General features: G+C 41.9%; 1 protein-coding gene across 1 annotated transcript; it reads left to right on the forward strand.

Moving 5' to 3' along the window:
- The first annotated feature begins 15,902 nt into the window (after window positions 1–15,902).
- Window positions 15,903–20,572, forward strand: LOC138265494 (P2Y purinoceptor 3-like). The gene is made up of 2 exons (XM_069213266.1): window positions 15,903–16,270; window positions 16,819–20,572. The coding sequence occupies exon 2, from the start codon at window positions 16,894–16,896 to the stop codon at window positions 17,860–17,862; it is 969 nt and encodes a 322-aa protein (XP_069069367.1). The 5' UTR covers window positions 15,903–16,270; window positions 16,819–16,893; the 3' UTR covers window positions 17,863–20,572.
- Window positions 20,573–21,314: the final 742 nt, after the last annotated feature.

Here is a 21,314-nt window from a genome sequence, read left to right on the forward strand (position 1 = left end):
TTGTTTAAACTAAGATTTATTAGGCATTTTGGACAGCCTGTGATGTTTCTTCACTTGTACCATTTGGTGTTGAGACTAATTTTCATGACCTTAGCATTGTTAATATAGGGAAATAAACATTTTAATTTATACTAAAAGGTGTGGGTATGCGTGGCCAAATTGGTCACAGTGCATTCTTTACTGAGTCTATGGATGTTTGTTGTAGTTTAATATGTTGTGTTATGTGACACTTAGTAATATTAATTTAAACGAGTCAAAAGGTTCATCGACCTTACAGCTGCATCCGCTTACTATCATGATAAATTAGATAAGCCAAGGGCATGCTAACAGTTTCAGTGTGTGAAGACATATTTTGTTAAACTTGAGAGCTCTTTTGACTGTTATGCATATTAGACTGATTTATCTGAAAAGATGTGAGTAAATAGGGCTTCATGCAAATATCTGTTAAAATGCAAAGATTGGACTCATTATTATTTCTCGACAGAAATTTTAAATAAATGTGATATATTAACACACTGGACTCTAGCTATAGTTTTGGTAATGTACAATTACCATTGAGAATATATGTTTGGAAGTTTTAGTCATGGAACATAAAATAAAATAGTTTAAAATAAGCCAAATAAAACCATACATATTGTAAAATGGATTTAGAAAATAATTATTGTAAGAGAAGTATTATATCATCCAATGTTCCACAAAAATAGTATTAACGTGTGAGAAGGCACATCGGATCTGAGACGAAAGGCTTAACTCACAACCATGTATATTTAGTGTAGGCTTATTTATTGCAGTATTTGGACCCCGGGTCACAGCACCCAGGCTTCCTTACTAATCTCATGCATTTTTGAAAACTAGAACTCTAAAGAAAACTGGATTGGAAGGATCTGAATGGATTCCACCAAAGTTTCACATACAGAATGCCCATCAAGCATTAAACTATGGTTAGACAAGCACAAATTCATCACCCTTTCCACAAGGATGGGTGCAGTATTTTAACCCCAGGTCATATGACACCAAGTGAAGCTCACCATTCTGTGGATCTTTCTCAAAAATAGACCTACTGGAGTTCAAGAAAGTGGTGTGCTGGTAGATCACTCCTGTTTCACTTTCGCTTAACCAAAAAGCCCAAAAAATTTAAAAGTATGGTCCAAAAAATACAAACTCCTCGCATTTATGTGAAATATGAGGCCAGAAGTAAAAGTCCTAACATTTTTAACCCAAAAGAAAGGTGAGGCATGGAATGGAAAAGGTCCAAAACTGTGGCCATGTGAAATCCACATTGACTTCTCATGGCTGTGAGTTTAGTTTGTCTGCTTTCCAGCATGAAATAGCCAGGTAGGGTATCATGTCGTCATTAAAAATAAATAAGAGGGTTGAGGATATGTAAATCATTAAGCCATTGAAAACAGGTAAGTTATGAAAAAAGATGAGCATATTCAAAATGTGCCTTATTTTTAATCTCCATGTGCTATGCAAGGCTATTCATTAGTTGAATAAGTACATACATGTAGTTCAGTAATGTGCCTGGGTTCTGAGCCTGCTCCACCTAGTCTATCATAGAGTGAAGGCTGAGCCCTAGTAGATTAGGCATCAATGCAATGAAGTATGGGAAAGTGAACACGAGCAGAGTGAACAAGGCGTACAAGGCTATGGGAGTGCTACAATTCTGTTTGCCTACCCTAGCACGGTACACCTGGGTGCCAGAATAAAAAGGTTAAGGAAAGGAGGTGGTGCAAATTAAGAGAAAACAGGAGCAAGAGAGAGAAACTAAGGAACGTGTGAGAGTAAGGATTGAGTAAGCAAAGGGTGAACCAAAGGAAAGAATCAAAATAAGGGTGGAAAGGGAAATAATTGGAAATGGAAAATGAAAGAAGAAAAAAGAGAAAGGAGAAAAAAGGACAGGAGTAAAGAAAGCTAAGTGAGAGGAAGCTAGGAAGAGATGTTGGAAAAGAGAATGAAGCAAATGGGTGTGGAAAAAATGGAAGAAAGAAGTAAAGAAGGAAGGGGAGATCTGGGGAAGAAAGGAAAGAGGTAATGGAAGGAGCAACCGAGTGAAGGTGGAAAAGGGACAGACAAGATTATTTCTACATTGAATGCTAGCAAGCACTGAGGCAGTCACTCAAGTCCCCAGCAAGAAGAAGTACAATGAATGTCTCTTCGGAGACCTTTCATTCACAACTGCTTCCAATCCTTTTAGTGTGTATATATATATATATATATATATATATATATATATATATATATATACAGCAAATATATTTACCTGCTTCCAAACCTCTTAGAACAAATATGCATGCAGCAAATATACTCACATAGCTAAATGCTTGCTAGCATTCCTATATTGTTAGAAATCGGGTCTCTGGTTGGCAGTCAGTTTGCACTCTGTCCAAGCAGCGACCCTCACTCTAGTCCGGGTAGGGGAGATAAACACCTAGGATAACCCCTGCTCACCCCCTTGGTAGCTTGGCACAAGCAGTCAGGGTGATCTCAGAGGCTATGTGTTAATTATTTGTACCAATGCACCCAGTAATACAGTGAAAACACTGCAAATAGACACCACACCCATTTAGAAACATAGCCAATATTTATCTAAATCAAATCCAACATACACAAGTAAAGTTCTGAATTTTTAAATTAAGAAGACTCTTACTCCATTGAAAACAATGGATGTGTTGTTGTTACACAAAGTACCTGGTTTGCGTGAAAAATAAAGCTGCACAAGCGATTGTGCGTAGGAAAAGGATTCCTTACTCACTGTTGAAGCCGTGCATTATTTCTTCGCCGGTGGTGTAGGCGATGCATCATTTGTCTGTCCCGCAAGAGTGTGATGCGTCGATTTCAGGACAGGTACCTCAGATCCGGGCAGGTTCACATTGATTTTGATGTCCAGCGACGATGCATGAAAAATCCAGCTGCACAGTGATGAGGATCCACGCTGGGTGGGGGTTTGTTGATTTCAGCAGCTGCAAGGGGGTGTTGCGTCGTTTCTCCAGCCGTGATGCAGGTGATGCGTTGATTTCTTAGCCACAATGCAGGTGGTGCGTCGATTTCTCAGTCGCGATGCAGGTTGTGCATTGTTTTTACTAACACGCTGCAGGTCGTGCATCAAATGTTTACCCACACGGCTCCTCTGCATGGATTTCCACCCTGGTTCCACCAGCTTTACCTTTCAAGGACCCAGGGACTGACAAGGTAGGAGTCTCAACAGAGAGTCCAGGTGCTGGCAGAGGAAGTCTTTGATGGCCTTAAGACTTCAGAACAGGGGGCATGCTCAGTCCAAACTCTTGGAGACACTTCACAAGTAGGAATATACCACAAAGTCCACTCTTTGTCCTCTTTCGGGCATAAGCAGTAACTGCAGGCCAACCCAGCAAACCACAGTCACAGACAAAGGGGCAGTACTCCTCTTCCAGCTCTTCTCCTTGGTAGAGGTTCCTCTTCAGTATAGAAGTAATCTAAAAATCTGAGATTTGGGGTCCAGTACTTATACCTCTAACTGCATTTGAAGTAGGCAAACTTCAAAGAAAGGTCTCTATTGTTCACAAGATCAGGCCTGGCCCCAGACACACACCACAGGGTTGTAGACTGCATTGTGTGAGGACAGGCACAGCACTTTCAGGTGCGTCAGCTCCTCTCTCCCCACTCTAGCCCAGGAGACTCATCAGGATATGCAGGCTGTACCCCAGCTCCCTCTGTGCCACTATCTAGAGGGAATTCATAACAGCCCAACTGTCAGTTTGACTCAGATGTGGAATACACAAGCAGGCAGAGGCACAGAATGATTAAGCAAGAAAATGCCTACTTTCTAAAAGTGGCATTTGCAAACTGGCAATCTAAAAAACAACTTTACAAAAAGATGTATTTTTAAGAGAGTTCAGAGACCCCAAACTCCAAATCTCCATCTGCTCCCAATGGGAAACTGCACTTAAAAGATATTTAGAGGCAGTCCCCCTTTTACCCTATGGGAGAGATAGGCCTTGCAATAGTGAAAACAAATTTGGCAGTATTTCACTATCAGGACGTGTAAAACACACAAGTACATGTCCTACCTTTCACATACACTGCACTCTGCAGATGGGGCTATTTAGGGCCTACCTCAGGGGTACCTTACATGTACCAAAATGGACGGTTTGGGCCTGGGAAGTGGGTACACTTGCCAGGTTGATTTGGCAGTTTAACACTGCACACACAGACACTGTAGTGGCAGGTCTGAGCTGTTTACAAGGCTACTCATATGGGTGGCTCAATCAGTGCTGCAGGCACACTAGTAACATTTGATTTACAGGCTCTGGGCACCTCTAGTGCACTTTACTAGGGACTTACTAGAAAATTAAATATGCCAATCATGGAAAAAACAATTATACATACAGTTTACACAGAGAGCACTTGCACTGGTCAGCAGTGTTAAAGTGCCCAGAGCACTAAAACCAGCAAAAACAAAGTCCAGCACACAGTCAAAAACACAAGAAGTAGAGGAAAAAAGACAGGGGAAATCACATCAAAGATCCCAGGCCTTACATATATCAACTAGTGGTACCATTTCAGATACAAAATCCAACCTAGTGCATACACTATTCGCCATGTTACAGTCCCCATCTTTATCCCTCCTTCTCCTTTGCTTTTCACTTTCCAAGGCTTCAGGTCTATATGGCAAGACTCACTGCCCCCTATTACAGAGCATCACACACTAACACCCAACCATGCTACATTTCTCCACAAATCAACCCCCAGACCATGATCACCAAACAAACTTCAGAGTCTCACATCACACAGAATTTGCCTTTCAATTTTTTCCTAATGCATGCTCCATACACAACAGAACATCTTTCATCACTGACCACTTTGACTCTGGTAGGCCCGCTGTACACATCAGTCCTATCAAGGCAACCAGGATGTATTCCAGTTGCTCAGTAATAACAAGAGTACTCCACACTGACTTTGCCACCTTTCCCTACATACCCATTGGATGGATAGACTTTTTTCCATTATATTAAACTCTTCTCCACCCCTAGAGGAAAGCCCATGACACCTCTATTCTCTTTGGAAACCACTGTAAGGCAATCACTGTTCCTGACAAGGGACATATTCTGAAAATGTATTGCCCCTAGGTATAATTGGACACATTCTTTAAGAAATAGACACTGTTCTTTATTCCCTTCTAAACAGGCATCAATCACCTTACTTTGGGATTTCAGTTTCATATTCTAATTCACCATAGTGTCATAGTGTACTGATCACAGAAAAGCTGTTGATATGATTCTAGTTTCCAAAATATTTCACTATAAACCTAATATCAAACTCTTGCTAATAGACCACTACATCATTCACATTCTTGTTAGAATCCAATAACAGGTCCTCCTACCACAAATCACCTTAATCCCATGCTAAACTTTACCCCATACTTTCTCTCAGCATTCTTGGGCCAAAATACACAATGACCTCGCTCTACTTCAAAGCATTTGATCTGCTCAATACAGAGTTGAAAAAAAGTCTATTTTTCACACTTCAAACTATTCTCTACTGCGTCTCTTCTTCACTCCAGGATACCACCCAACATTTGAAATCAGAAAACTAATATTAGAGTACACTTGTATGATGCAACGATATGGCTATTGTTAGCCTTGACGCATACATTCAAGTTCTAAGCATAATATCTGCTCCTCTGTAAAATGCTAAGAGTTCATACTTTCAAAATCATAGCTCCTCACTGCAACCTCATCCAAAATGAAAGATGGAATGCACTATCAGCAATATATACTTTCCACTAAATTTATGCAACAGTGACCCATCTTACAGAAGATTTTACAGAAAAGTTCTAAACTCTCACCACTATAAGATATAGTTTCTGTACTACTTGTTGATACTCCTTCCCAGTCACACACCCCAAACCTGAATATTCCCACTTCATCATAACAGCACCATCTTGGCATTTACAAGGTACCTCGTGTTTTCAAAGCAGAGAGGACAGAAAGAACCAGGTTCTCCTTCAACATCCTTTTCTTGCTATACGCCAACACACTGCATCCACATTCGTAGACTCAGAGTCACACCCAAGTCACCATGTGCTGCCACTAGGGAGTCCAAAAAAACCTACCCTCTTCAAAAACATCAAAATAGTTCTGACGTGTTACCTAACGTAACTAGAAAGGGAAAACTGATGTCTGCTTCAGTCTCCACATTGCTTTAAACATGTGTAGGTCATGCGCCTTTATCAGATAAGTTTGAGAACTATTATATTTTGATGTTTTTCTTTGTCAATTATATTTTCACAACAGGTGAAAAGAATCAATTTGCAAGCTATTTAAAATTAAAGGTCCTATGTAAAATTTCTGATTGAAATCAAAGGCCTCAAATAATAATTAAAAGAACTACTCAATGTCATCAGATGGACATGTACCGAAGTAGGACGAGGCGACAGGGATGCTATAATTCAGGGGAAAAAAAGCTGTAGTAAGTAACTCAGGCGAAAACTCTGTACAGCATTTCAGTTCTTCTCAAATAACTACAAAACAAATATTGGCAATTTTTTTAAAGTGAAGGAGTTGTTAGGTGTATATTTACTTTGTCCTAAATAAGCAACAACCAGTGGCAAACAAAACTTGATTAATTAAACAATGAACTCGATATCTCTAGAAGAAATAATAATTTTAAAGAGGAATATTCGACGATTCAGTTGCCTATTTAGGTAAGGAATATTTTTGCCCTCATCATTAATTCCATCTAATGCACTCCAATTGAAAATGTGAGGTTTCGGCCCTCTGACTTGCGTCACAATATTAACAAGGTGAGAGCTAAAAAATGCACAGGTTAGAAATCAAATATGTTTTTCTAGTAAAACTGAGGTTTAAGTTCCTAAAAAAATAGAATTATTTTAACAAGGCACAGAAATGGTTTTCAAAAAGACATCCGTGCTGCAGTCACTCGGTTTAGAAAGATTTATGTAAGGTACTCATTTTCCCCTTCCGAAGGCAACCCAAGCATAAATCTCAAGATCTCCTTGGGCGAAAACAGCCCTTGGAAAGATTCAGGTATTTATTCGCCATTTATTAACTAAAGGACATTTTAAAACATTTCTGCTGATGCAAACGGAATTGGGTCTTCCAACCTGTAGGCATTTCTTCAGGTCCTGCTATTGCCAAACTTTTGGACCTCCCTAAATGTTCTCAGCATGGAAAATACATTCTTAGACATGTTGGCAAACACGATTGCTTCGAGTTTTCAGCATTGAAGTTTAAAATTTAATATTACATGGTATCATTCCTGACAAAGAGTTCGTCCTCGCCACGTGGAAAAAAAAGTAGCAATAGTGAGTTTTCGAATCAGGAATGCTGTAAACACTGCTATGGTTAACAAGGTGACAATTGCAGGTCAGCGGTATCTGCATTACTGATCTGTGCAAATCCACATTTTACAGAATACACTCATCATCTCTCTGGTTTACATCAAAAACGTCAACTCCCTACCTCCTTTTCTCTCCCACACAGCAGCCCCGCTTACACACCTCATCCCTTGCACCCCGATCATGATTCCGGACAGGCTGAAACACCCTAAATACAGTGAAAAGATCCTGATAACCGACACTAAGGGACTCTATATTCATGTTTTGTTTGGTGGGTCTTATGCATTCACTTTAAATCAATGGAATTCAAGAAATAGTGCCTCTCAAGAGACCCTATAGTGATCACACTGTCCGGATGAAAGCCACCTGAAACTTATGGGCATTTAAAAACGACGTGATGAGTACATAATAGGATGGTGGGACAATAATTTCCTGCCCATCCATTTATATATTTTAATGTTGTCTGGTAAGAACAAGAAGATAAACTATTGAAAGATCCTTCCAAGACCATTTTTCTAGCAGTAATTATTTCAGATCCCTACAAAACTATACAGTGCTCCCACTAGAGTGGCAGACACCATCTTGACAAAAGCATCACGATGTAGAGCCCAGTGAGGAATCATGCTACAAAATGAAGAGTGAGGGCTGCCTTTGAAAACAATCAAGATCTAGGATTCATGCATACACTGTAAAGAAACCTAGCTATAAGGTTTGATTAGTTTACTATTCTTTTTTTGGGTCAGCAATATCTGCAATATTATTTAGCTGTGTAAGTTCAAGTCCTCAAGACTTGGCTGTTCGAGCAGTAGCAGCACCACCCCCCACTCCCCCCAGCTCAGCGCCTTGAGACCCTCACAGGCGAGTAGTGCACTTTACAAATTCCTGATTGATTGACTGATTGGAATTCACTTCATATCCCTCTCTCTCTCATACACCTTGGTAACACTAACTCAGTTCCTCCTGGTCTCTCACACATATCTACCTCTGAGCCTGCTTGCACACACCTCCCCCTGGTACTCCCTGAGCATGCTGCTACACAGGTTGCATCAACCATACTCACCACATAAAGATACTTTAAATCTCCAGATATTGGTAAACATCACATTCCCACAATTTCAAGATCTAGGGAACCAAAACAGAATCAGAGATCTATGAGCCCAAAACCCTCAGAAGTATTGCTCTCTAATACTTATATCTCAGAGAGGAGACTCAGTAACTCTGCAATATCAAACTGCACATTCTTTCCAGCCCTCATCCTGGATTACAACCTTCATACCTTAGCTCTGATAGACACTTGGTTCTACCCATATTCCATTTCAATCCCAACATTCACAGCTATGGACTCAATAGGGAACGAATATCTAGGGTTTGAGGTTGCAGGAACATCTGACTTTTTCAGGTGTAAGCAAAATAAGAGATTTTACCATTCAGCATTGCACAGAACGTATTGCTTTTATGAGCAGACAATCCTGATGCCAAATGTAATCCTGAAAAGGCAAGACACACGTAAATGCAACCTCCTACCTTCCCTGACTCACTGCACCACATACCCATGGTGAAAAATAAGTCACTTGCATTTGGTAATCATCTTTCTGGTGAACACTCCATTTATCTGCAGAATTCTCACCTCTTGAATCTCCTTTAGGTACCAGTTTAGATCTATCAAATTTGAAAGAGAACTCCTGCGTCTCCTGGGACTCTGATGTCTGTCATTTTTTTCAACCTCCTTAGAGGTGAAACTAGCAGAATTGCAGCGCAGAAAAAGAACCTTATGGGGCGGGGCTTACCCTGCAAACATGACAGTCGCTCCCTGAAAGGGCTCAGTTGTTTGACTACAGCTCCCCGGGGCATCCACACCCAGGTTAAACTTGGACAGAGGTTCCCCAGGGCTTTCAATTTAATATATATATGGGCGGGGGAGGTGAAGACCACCACCTGCCCGGGGTATTTGTTTTTATCAATGCGGGAGATGCCCCTGACTCCCCCATGGGGACCACCAGCTCCCCAGGACCTACAATTTATAAATACGGGGGGGTGGCTGCCCAGTAGACCACAACCCCTAGGGCAAAGTGTAAAAATAAATTAAAAGGGGGACCCCTGCTTCCCAGGGGCCACCACCTTCCTGGGGCACGCGTGCAGGGGACAGAGATGAAATGCTTAAGCAAGCACAGAGCTGCTGTCAAAGAAGCTCTGTGCTTGCTGAAGCATTGGCACTGCGAAGGAAGCCTTAAGGCTTCCCCCGCAGTGCCAGGTAGCCCATAAGGGCTTTTAAAAAAATAAAATAAAAAACAGTAGGGACCACGGGGGGAGCCCTTGAGGGGTTCCTCGCTGTCCCACATATCCCACAAAGGGCGGGTTTTTTTGTTTTTATTAAAAAAAAAAAATAACAATAATAATAATTTAAAAAAAAATGCATAAATGGACCGCTGGAGAGCCCTTAAGGCTTTCCCCGCGGTGCCAGATTGCCCGTAAAAGACTTTTGATTATTTTACAAAAATAATATGAAAGCCCATAAAGGGTTACACAATTTTTTTAAAAAAAAAAAGAAAATCCCCAGAGCTTAAAGGTTGTATTTTGTTTTTTTTAAAAACAAATACATTTTATTTTATTTTAAACTGGAGACAAATAAGTCATTCTAAGTATATCAGACATCAAAGCCCTAAAAACTCTCGCTCTCTCCCTCTTACTTTCTCTCTCCCTCTTTTTAAATTAATTCTCCCACTAACACACTCACTCAGACACTTACGCACCCACTCACAGACCCACTCAGACACTCACGCACCCACTCACAGACCCACTATTGTAGCCATTCAGACCCTTATGCACTAATTGACAGCCTCGGTCAGACCCTCTTGCACCCACTCACATACTCACCTACTCACACACCCACTCACACCCTGATGCACTTACTCACTGACCCACGCACATACCGACACACCCACTAAAACACTGATGTATGAACTCTCACACCGAGACATCCACTCTTATCACTAGATTCAGCCTCTCACATCTATTTTCACACCCACAGAGGCAACGGCTAACTTCTGCCATGCATGTGCAAAGGGCCGTGCACAACATTGGGTTAGGTGGTCAGGGGGTTTGGCCGCATGCACTGGCTGCAGGCAAGCCCTTGCAGGCAACCCCTAATGCGCACAGGAGATGGCAGTGCATGGGTAAAGGTTGGGTGCTTATAGGGGGTTGTCCTCAGGGAGCATAGCCTGTTTACAAGGGCACCTTGTATTCTTCAACCACTGTTCCTTTTTATAAACAGGCTTTAAAATTTTGTTTTTATCTTGTCACATTTGCTGTGTTGAGAGACAGAGGTCAAATGTCAGGCTCTATCTTCCAAGGGAGCTTGGTATTTACTTTTCTTTCTCCGATTTTAAAGTGAGAGAATTTGTGTGACAATCATGCTGGGAAATGTTGGTGTGCTGGAGGTAGGCTGTACAATGCTGTTTTTTTCCAGCTCACAAAAACATGTAAACGTTTGTAAATGAATTGTGGAAATACTTCAGAATATATCCGAATTAGGCAAGCACAAATGAAGTACATTTCTTGGTAATTTTTAAGTGCGGTGGAAACAAATATTCCACACACTATGACACTTCCACTCATTGTTTGTGAACTCAATAGTTTTATCAGTAAAACTGTGTGCCTGTAGAAATGTAAACCCCATTTCAATTGAAAATGTGTTGTCTACATTGGAAGCAAGCTACCACACCATGCAATACTCCACTTATCGCCACTCCACTTAACACCACTCCGTCCCACTCCACTCTACTCTGCACCAATTAATGTTACTGCAGTCTATGCCTCTCTGCTCTATGCTAATGCAGTCTACACCACTGTACTCTGCACCACACCGGTTTAGGCCACGCCACTCTTCTCTGCACCATTCCACTCTATGCCAGTCTACTCTGCAACACTGCAATCTATGTCACTGCACTCAAAGCCAATGCACTGTACTCTGTATTAGTCCACTCTATGCCAATCCATTCTACATCACTCTAATCTACTCAGCACCACTGCACTCTAGCCTGCACCACTCCATTCAGAAACAATCTACCCTACACCACTGCACTCTACACCAATCCATAGCACTGCAAAAGGTGCACCACTCCAAGCTACACTGCACCAGTCCATACCACTGCACTGTAGTCTAACCACTGCGCTCTATGCCACTGCACTCTACACTACTTTATACCAAATCAATGCACTATGCCATTGCACCAATCTACTCAGCAACACTGTACTCTAGCACACTATACTCTACATCACTACACTCTTTACCATTGCACCCTATGCCACTCTATTATAGTCTGCACCTCTGCACTCTATGCCACTCTACTTTGCACCAATGTGCTCTCTGCCACTGCACTCTACACCAATAACCTATACCAATGCACTCTACTCTGCAACAGTGCACTCTCTGCCATTTAACTCTACGGCACTCTACTCTACGCCACTGTACTCTATGCCACTGCACTCTACTCTGCATCACTCTACTGCACTCAATGCCAATGCACTAAACACCACTCCACTCTACACCAATCTATACCGCATCACTCCACTCGACTCCACTCCACGCTTCTTCACTCTAGGACAATTCACTCTACACTACTCCCTCCTATCCTGCACCACCCCAGTCTAGGAGCCAGATGTACGAAGCCTGTTTGCATTTTTTAACAGTCCAAATTGCTATTTTGAGCCATTAAGAAATCCAAACTGGGCTTTTCTTCTGTACAAAGTCCTTTAAGGAATCACAAATTGAGATTTCTACCCTGTACAAATCATAATCTGTGATTCCCAGGATAGGAAATCACAAATAGGGATTTCTTATTTGTGATTCTTATTCTGATGTACCACGCATTTCTTAAATGCAACTTGGGCAATTTAAAAAAAAGCACCACAAAGTTTGTTTTTTTTTCTTCAATTTCAATAGCGCACACACATGCCCCTTAGGCATATGTGTGCTCTACATGTGCACCCCTAGTTTTGTGGTGCACCAAGATGGGTCTTTTGCCCATTGCCATCCTTGGTTTTGCATTTCCAGCGATTCCCTAAGAATAAATTGATATTTAGGAAATGCAAAACCAGCCTACTGACTAAAATGCAATAGGATTTCTTAATAGCGATTTCCTAATAGCGATTCCTACCTTGTTATAATCGCTATTAGGAAATCAGTATCTTGGTACACTGCATTTTTGCATTTCTTCAACAGCGATTTCCATGAAGTCGTTATTTAACATATGCAATCCACTTCACTCTACTCTGAAAAAAGCTACTCTACACCACTGCACTCTGACACTGCAATCAATGCCACCCTACTCCACTACAGTGTACACTGTACCATGCCACTCTACTACACTGCACTACTCCATGCCAGTTCACTGTACACCATTACATTCTACACAACTCTACCTCACTCTACTCTATGCCACTGCACTCTAGGACAATCAGCTCCACATCATTGCATTCTATTACACTGCACTCTACATCACTGCCCTCTACCCTGCACCACTCCACTCTATGCCACATCACTCTACTCTGAAATAATCTACTCTATGCCACTGCACTCTCCAACACTGCAATATGTGCCACCAGCGACTATGCCACTGCAGTTTACGTTGTGCCACTTAATTCTATGCCACTCTGCTCTGCACCACTAGACTCAACGCCATTCTAAACTCCTGCATTTTATGATGATATACTCTACCCCACTTTACACAAAACCAATGCACTCTACGCCAATCTACTGTGCACCACTGCACTCTACATCACTATACTCAATGTAACACTCTGCGCCAGTGCACTCTGCCACTGCATTGTTCAACCCTGCACTACTGTGCTCTACACCACTGCATTCTATATGCCACTGCAATCTGCCCTGCACCACTCAATCTACTCTGAAATAATGTAATCTATGCTGCGCCACTCTATGTAACTATACTCTGCACCACTCCACTTTACACCACTTTACTGAAAACAATGCACTCCATGCAATCTACTCTGCACCACTGCACTATACTCTATTCTACGTGACACCACTCTATTGCATTCTATGCCACTACACTTTACAAACCAATCCTCTCTACATAAATCCACTCTACACCACTCTAATATACTCTGCACCACTGCACTCTACATTACTACACTCTACACCACTCCATGCCAATTCACTCTACTCTGAAACAATCTATTCTACACCACACCACACCACTCTATGCCACCCCACACAACTCTGCACCACTCCAATCTACTCTAAACCACTCAAAATTACTCTACACCATGCCACTGCACTCTATTCTACGTCACTGCACTCTATGCCAATGCACTCTGCACCACTTTACTCAAAACCAATGCACTCTACGACAGTCTGCTCTGTCCACTGCACTCTTTCACACCACTGCTTTCTATCCAGCATAACTCCACACTGTCAGTACACTCTATGTTCTGCCATACCACTCTACACAAATGCATTCTACACCACATTACTCAAAACCAATGCACTCTACGGCAGACTACTAGCAGCACTGCACACTATGCCACTACATTCTACTCTGCAACACTATGCCTCTGCGCTCTATGCCACTTCATGCTACACCACTCTACAATACTCCACTCTGGCACTCTACTCCATTAAATGCTACGCTATGCCCCTCACTTGACACCCCTCCACTATATGACTCTTTACTCTAGGCTACTCTACTATACACTTCATGCGACGCACCTATGACCCTTTACTCCATTCTTTGCCACTCTACTCCCTCACCTTGATGCCCCTGCACCGTACAGCACTCTACTCTAGTACGTCACTCCTCAATGCAATTCTCTCTATGCCATTCTACACCATGCCACTCTGTGCCTCTCCACGACACTCTGCCACTTCACAAAAGTGTACCCCACTCTATGCCATTCCACTCTACTACATTGCACTACTGTCACTCAACACCACTACTCCATGACACCCTTCTCCACTGAACTCCCTCCACGCCACTCCACATTACTATTTACCACTCTGCTCTACGCCACTCCACTCTACAACTCTGACATTCTACACCACTCAAATCTACGACACTACTCCACTCTATGACCTTCCACTCTAGAACACACTATTCCCTCCATGTCACTCCCCTCCACGCCACTCTACTTCACTCTGCTCCACACCAATCTTTTTTAACCCACCAACCTTTAGCCATGCAGAATAGTATTCATGCTGATGTATAACATGGCAAAAACATATTGGCTAAGCCAATAGCTCTTGCATAGGTGAGACCTACTGGCTTTGCCAATGCTTGTTTAACCATACTACTGTATACCCCTACCCACCCCTAAAACCCTAAAAAAAAAAACATTACAATACTATACCCTTACTCATCTCTAAGCAAGTCAACTGCCAGGTTGCTCATCGTCCTACCCCAACTCTAGGTGATCATGCAAAATCTTTGACACCAAGAGTTCTCAATAGTGACAAAAAGATCTTGGCTAGGTTATCCTAACTCTCAGAAGATGCCCTGCCCCACCTTGGGATGTAGACTCCATTAGTGGTTCACCAGACGCCGCTGATTGAGCTTGCACACCATGGCATTTAAGGATCCTGCAAAGTGGTTCACGACTAGGGAAAGCTGACACTGCAGCCAACTCCAGAGGTCAGGGACCAAACTTCTATTACAGCACAGCCTGTCAATTTGGAGGAGACATCATTCCCAAGCACACTGGTTTTTACAATTTTAGAAATCATCACAGGCAGACAAGTGTGGAAGTGGAGCACTGGATCCACATTGGAAGGCGCTGACAGAAAGGAACTGACGTCAGAATGCAAGGGTGGCGTTTATTGCAGCTCCACTCCACTCTGTCACTTACCGGGATGTAAGAGCCACCGCAGGGCTACACCTCACCACCCAGCAGCGCGCAGGAGCTTTGCTTCAAACGTTTCCGGTGTCAGTCTAGTGCCTGGGGATTTTTCTAAAGAGAGGAATTTGCTGTTAAAAAAATCAATTTTAAAAATAAATGTAAGGATTGGCAAATCCAATAGATCTGGAACAAAGTGTGCTAACACATGCAAGCACATTAGAGTGAGACACACAGGAACGATCCAGCAGAGAAGGCAGAGCGGGCTAGGGTCGTAAAGGAGCCTCCCATGTAATTAAAGGTAAGCACTGAAGTGGAAAGCTATATCCAAACGGCCAGCAGCATTAGGTGAGTGATGAGTACTCCAATGGGCTGTCAGTGACTGACAGGCAAAATCTCAAGACAATGGCTAAAAGAGAGGGGTTGAAGAGCATGGATCTAAAACCACACTGTGCATATTTGTAGCAAAGTGTGTTTTTGGCAGCTGCGCTGTCAAAACCGTGACCTAAAATTTAATAAAACTATACTTAATGGCTAAGTTGATATGTGTTTTTGTAAAACTCAGTTGGCAACAAGGAGGAGTTAAGTTTTCGCTTAGACTTGACAGAGTTGTAAACCATGCCTGGCCCCCCACACTTGGAAACGGTCTTTCACCACCTCAAGAGCCGCACATCAGAGATCGCACGTCCTATTTATAGCACAGGGGGCTGGTCGCTCCAACTTGCAGAAGCAACACCTGATCCTATCAATCATCTTTGTTTTCTCGAGCTTATGGCGTTGTTTGCGTGAGCATTTGCGTACTTTTCCAAACAGAAGCGCTTCTACACAAATCAGAAATCTCCAAGCGCAAGACGAGTACTTGAAATTTGTATTTTTCCTCGATGGTGAGCAAACTTGGACCACCCACGTGGAAATTCTGGACTGTGAGGCGAAACAAGAAACCAGCAGTGATGCGACTATCTGCGGTGGGAAAAAGTGAATTTGCACGGAAAGTCGAAAAGACGTCATCGTCTCTGTGCCCCCTTACAGCGTGCTCCAATCGGCATTTTCCTACAGCAGATTTTCAAACAACGATTGAACGTAAGTAGACCTTGGGTGCAAGTGAGAGAAGTGCTGGATAGTCAAGTCTGAAACACATGCTACTTTGTTAATTGTTTGTGTTTTATTCTTTGGAATTACCTCATTTTAAACCAAGGGTCATGGAGGGGCGTATGTAGAGCCCCGGGAAGGAAGTGGGGTGGGGGGAGGGAGCTCGTTTTAGCAGTCAGGAGGAAATTAAATTAGAACCTCTGCTGAGACTGTGGATGGCAAATGGTGCAAATTTAACAAGGCTAAATTTAGAGGACTGAAAGTGTCCTACTGAGAGATCATACCCAGGATAGCCACCGGGTACCTGAGACAGGCAGAAGGAAGCTGAGCCATGTGGGCAGGGTGGCCAGAACAACAGATACACCAGTCACAGTTTTGCTTATGTATAGTATTGCAATGTTAATAATAATGCAATTTGAAACATTTTATATTCTAGAAGTAGAAGCACTATAAATATAAGGCATGCACACAAAACAATACAAAAACTTGTAGGGTGAACAATTTAAGGAAATAATTGTGTATTTCTAAATTCCTGACAGGTTATGAACGCAGGCGTCTGTGCATGAACACATATCCCTAGGAGGTGGGAAAAGCACACAGTGAGAATTCTGAAGATGGAACAGTCTGAGGAAGCTACTGTGTACGTAAATGGTACAACCCTGTGCCCACTTAATGAAAAGTACAAGCACATCCTGCTGCCCCTGGCCTACAGTGTAGTGTTTGTTCTCGGGCTGGGGCTCAATGGATCAGTCATCTGGCTCTCCTGCTGCCGCACCAAGGAATGGACCTGCAGCACCATCTACCTCGTCAACCTCGCGGTCGCTGACCTCCTCCACGTCTGCTCGCTGCCTTTGCTCATCATTAACTACACCATGAGGGACAACTGGCCCTTTGGAACACAGGTCTGCAAACTGGTTAGGTTCTTGTTCTATGCCAACCTCTACGGAAGTATTTTGCTTCTGACTTGCATCAGTGTCCATCGCTTCCTGGGAGTCTGTTATCCCATACGGTCGATCCACTACAGGACAAGAAAACTAGCCATCATGGCCACCACCATCACTTGGATTCTGGTCATTGTAGAACTGTTGCCTACAGCTGTTTTTGCACACAGTGGCACAGTGAATAATAAAACTGTATGTTATGATCTGACCAGCCCTGATACATTTAGTAGCTACTTCGCCTACGGCATGACTTTAACAGTGACTGGCTTTCTTCTACCTTGCTGTATTATATTCCTATGCTGCTGCCTAATGATTAAGAGCCTTATTGAGAGTAACGAAAGCTGCAATGTAGGCGGTCCCATGCGGACCAAGGCAATCCGCACAGTCCTGCTAGTCTTCGGTCTTTTTGCTGTGTCATTTGTTCCATTCCACGTAACACGCACAATCTATCTTGTTGTTCGTGTATATTACGCTGGACACTGCTCCTTACTGCAGGGTGTTAGTATTTCTTACAAGATATGGAGGCCCCTAGTCAGTTTTAACAGTTGTGTTAACCCACTTCTATACTTCCTAACTGGAGATAAAAATAGGGTTCGCTTCATGAATGAACTGCGGAATTCCAAAGTGAGCCCACCTCCATGATACATCTATGGGAAGGGACTTGTGTTCTTTAGCAAGGACATGGGCTTAAGAGGACCTGTTATCTCACAAATCCCCAATCCAGTGCTGGAATGGTGAAAAAAGAAGACAGACAAGAGACACCACTCTACCCCGATCTGTATCTTCTTTATGTTCATATTTTGCAAAGCCAACATCCAAAGCATTAACTCAATCTATAGCAACACTGGAAGTGGCTTTTGAAAGAAAGTCGGAAACACTGGAGCAACAACCACACTTCCTTTTAGTGATGAAACATTTTTTGTAATGCACATCGGTCTTGCCTGACGACAGTATAATTTGTCAGATCACAATTACACCTGTGCTTGCCCATCTTTTCGAGGGCCACTTTTTCTTTACATAGATTTCTGTGAGAGAATAAAATTGCACCCCCCTCCCCCCACTTTGGCAAGTTGCCTCAAAGCCACTCCTACGGATCTGAAGTTATCGAACAATGTTCCAGATTTGGATACTGAGTGAATATTTCCCCAAAATAAATACACTTACTACTGAGCATATATTATAATATTGTGTGGTAGCCATCAGCTCAGCTAATGCACTTCGGCACCTCATCAGGATTACCAAGCACTATAAAAATGCAAGTACAATACAGTTTAATTTCACCCAAAATCCTAAGGGCCATATGTACGAACACATTTTCCCATTGACACAGAATGGGTAAAACCCTTTTCTACATTCGGCCCTTAGTGTCTTAAATGCAATAAAACCCCAATGTATAGTTTCAATTCTTTCTAATTTAATTGTCCCTGTAATAGGCAGAGCTACATGCAAGCTCCTAAAAGAAGACGAGCAATAACCCAAACCTTCCTGATCCTCTGGCCTTTCCCCCCATTTTCTATTTCAAAGACGAACTGGTTTCAACCCTGAAATCCAATACAATATTCAGAAAAGATTTGTACATTTCTTTTCAAGAAGGAACCATTAAGAAAAGGGAAGATGATAGGCCCCAGAATAGGGATTAATTGTTCTGAAGATTAAGAGCTGGAACTTGAAATTAATTTAGTCATGCATATTTTAAAGGTGACAAACAAGGTATACTCCTTTGAGGAGGCAAATAGTGTGTATGTATCATTGGTTTGCAGGGCGTGAAATTCCCGTTAAATACTGGAGCGCAATTAAGGGTTCAGTCTCCCCTGTTGCTTTTTCCTAAGAATCAATTCTCTCAGAAGGGTTGTATTAAAAATGATATTGCCATGATTGACTCTTGAAGTATCACTCCTGTATTAGAGAAGTAGCCAGGAGTGAACGAGGAGTACACCTGGCTTACTTACTCCTTAAAATATTAGGGATTTGGGTCCACAGTGTTGTCTCCATCCACAAACCCTGGTAGGCTTGATGGTGCCAAGGTGGGGTACTGAAGTGCAAAGAGATGTCCAGTGGCAGTGAGGCTCTGGCAAATAGGACTGAATCTGACAAGGTTAAAGTGTGTTTGAAAACAGGCTGTTAAGCAAAAATGTTTGGAAAAATCTGCATTTGTTTTTGTTAGTTTAATTTGTATTTTCTTTTTATGAACGGGGGCTGGGGTGGAGAAAAAAAATGTAACACATCGCACAGCCTAAAAGATAATCATTCCCCAAAATGCTACATGCAAATATAAACATCTCGTGTTCCACAAGATGACATCTTATCCTTAGGTTGGAGACATTTCACTGCTCTCCATTCTGACACAACTCAAAATACACTTTAAAAAGCAATCACCATACTGCAAGTGTTTAAAATGTACATTTTTGGACAAAATAAAAGGTGTTATTGAGAGTGATTAGTGGCAAAGATTTCCTTAAAGATACATGGAGAGATGAAGAGGAAGGTGCGCATCAGGCTAAAGAAGAACACTTGAATGCAGGTTGGTTATAAACTTCATTAAATTAAAATGAGTTTATCTACGAGAGAATAAAAAAAAATAAAAAAAACTTTAATACCTTCTCTTAATTGTAAATATTTTGCTAGTTGTAACATGAGACTTTTATACGACTTAAGCTCATTAATCCCGCCAAACCAAGTACGCAGCTAAGGGCAGGCTCCACAAACTGTGCACCAATGAAAACAAAATTGATAAAATGCAATCTCGCACACTTTTTTTTTCAGCCTGCCAAGAAAGGAATGGAAGATTCTAGGTCTGCTCTGTGACTTACTATCTGGGGACACATGTATGTTGGACCGTTGCAAATGTGTGATCCTTACACGAACAGTACTCCATATTCAAGCAGAGACTGTAGCAGTGGAGATGCTACTCTACAGCACTGGTGATAATCAGTCTTTAAAAACATTCTGCTGCCTATGAACAGTCACCATATTTCAAGACGTCATGTACTTATGCTGTGATTATGAATACTGATGCAATTCTGTCTACACCAGTGCACTGGTGTTTCATAATTAGTGAATTTGCAACCGTGAATAACAACGCCTAAAGTGGTGAAATAAGAAATGCTATAAATAGCACAGTAGCATCTCCATTGCAACGTAAATGGGTTTAGCTCTGAAAGGACTGTTTACTACTAAGGAAAAAGTGACTTACCTTAGCCTAAGTTTTGAGTCTTGAGAATATTCCACCATATAATCGTTTGAAAAAAATAAAAAAAACTTTCCTTTGGGTACCAACCACAATTTCAGTGTAAAACTACAAAGCAGAAACTGATGTGTTTATTTTCATGGTAGAAGTACGGAATGCATTAAAAACCAGTGGCATACTGAGGTCGAGAGGGAAGGGAGTGGGAAGAGGGTTAAATGTGGTTTATGTCATAATGAATACATAAAAAGACCCATGGTTAAAAGGGTGTTTTGCTTCAAGGTTAATGTGCCATCGATGATCCATGAATATTTGAGGGATAGTTCCAGGTCAGTGTGTTGGAAGTGATCAAGGTCTTTATATTACAGAAATGCCGGTTCCAGAATTTCCAGTGGATATGTTGTATGCAGTATTATTGGTTCACAGTGTACACTGCAATGTTACATTCCTCACACTGACAAGCCTTTCTGCTGCATCCAACAGGGATAATGGTTAAATTCTCAATCTACGTACCTGTTTCATGTTGTGCTATACCTCATATACCATTCACACAGGTACTGTTGCAAGTTCATGGCTAAAAAAAGGTTTGAACCCAAAACGTACATGCAACAAAACCAGAAACACAGTCTCGAGTTCTTCATTATTTCGTCAGAAGCAAGCAGTGTCTTTCATTTCAAAAGAATCTTAGAAAAAAAATTCGCCCTGACATGGCAACTGGTGTGAATAGTTACCGTATTGCTTTCTTACTCAATACACTGTGGCGCTGCTGAACTTGGCAGCAATATTTTTATTGAGCCTTTTACACACTGGCAGACCCCTTTGTGCAAACAAAATTCTGTATAAAGCACTTCAGCCCTTTTGCTGGTGTACAACTGCTGTTTGACCATTCTTAAGCACTGTATATGGTATC

Source organism: Pleurodeles waltl, chromosome 11, assembly GCF_031143425.1.
Source record: "Pleurodeles waltl isolate 20211129_DDA chromosome 11, aPleWal1.hap1.20221129, whole genome shotgun sequence".
Taxonomy (NCBI): Eukaryota; Metazoa; Chordata; class Amphibia; order Caudata; family Salamandridae; genus Pleurodeles; species Pleurodeles waltl.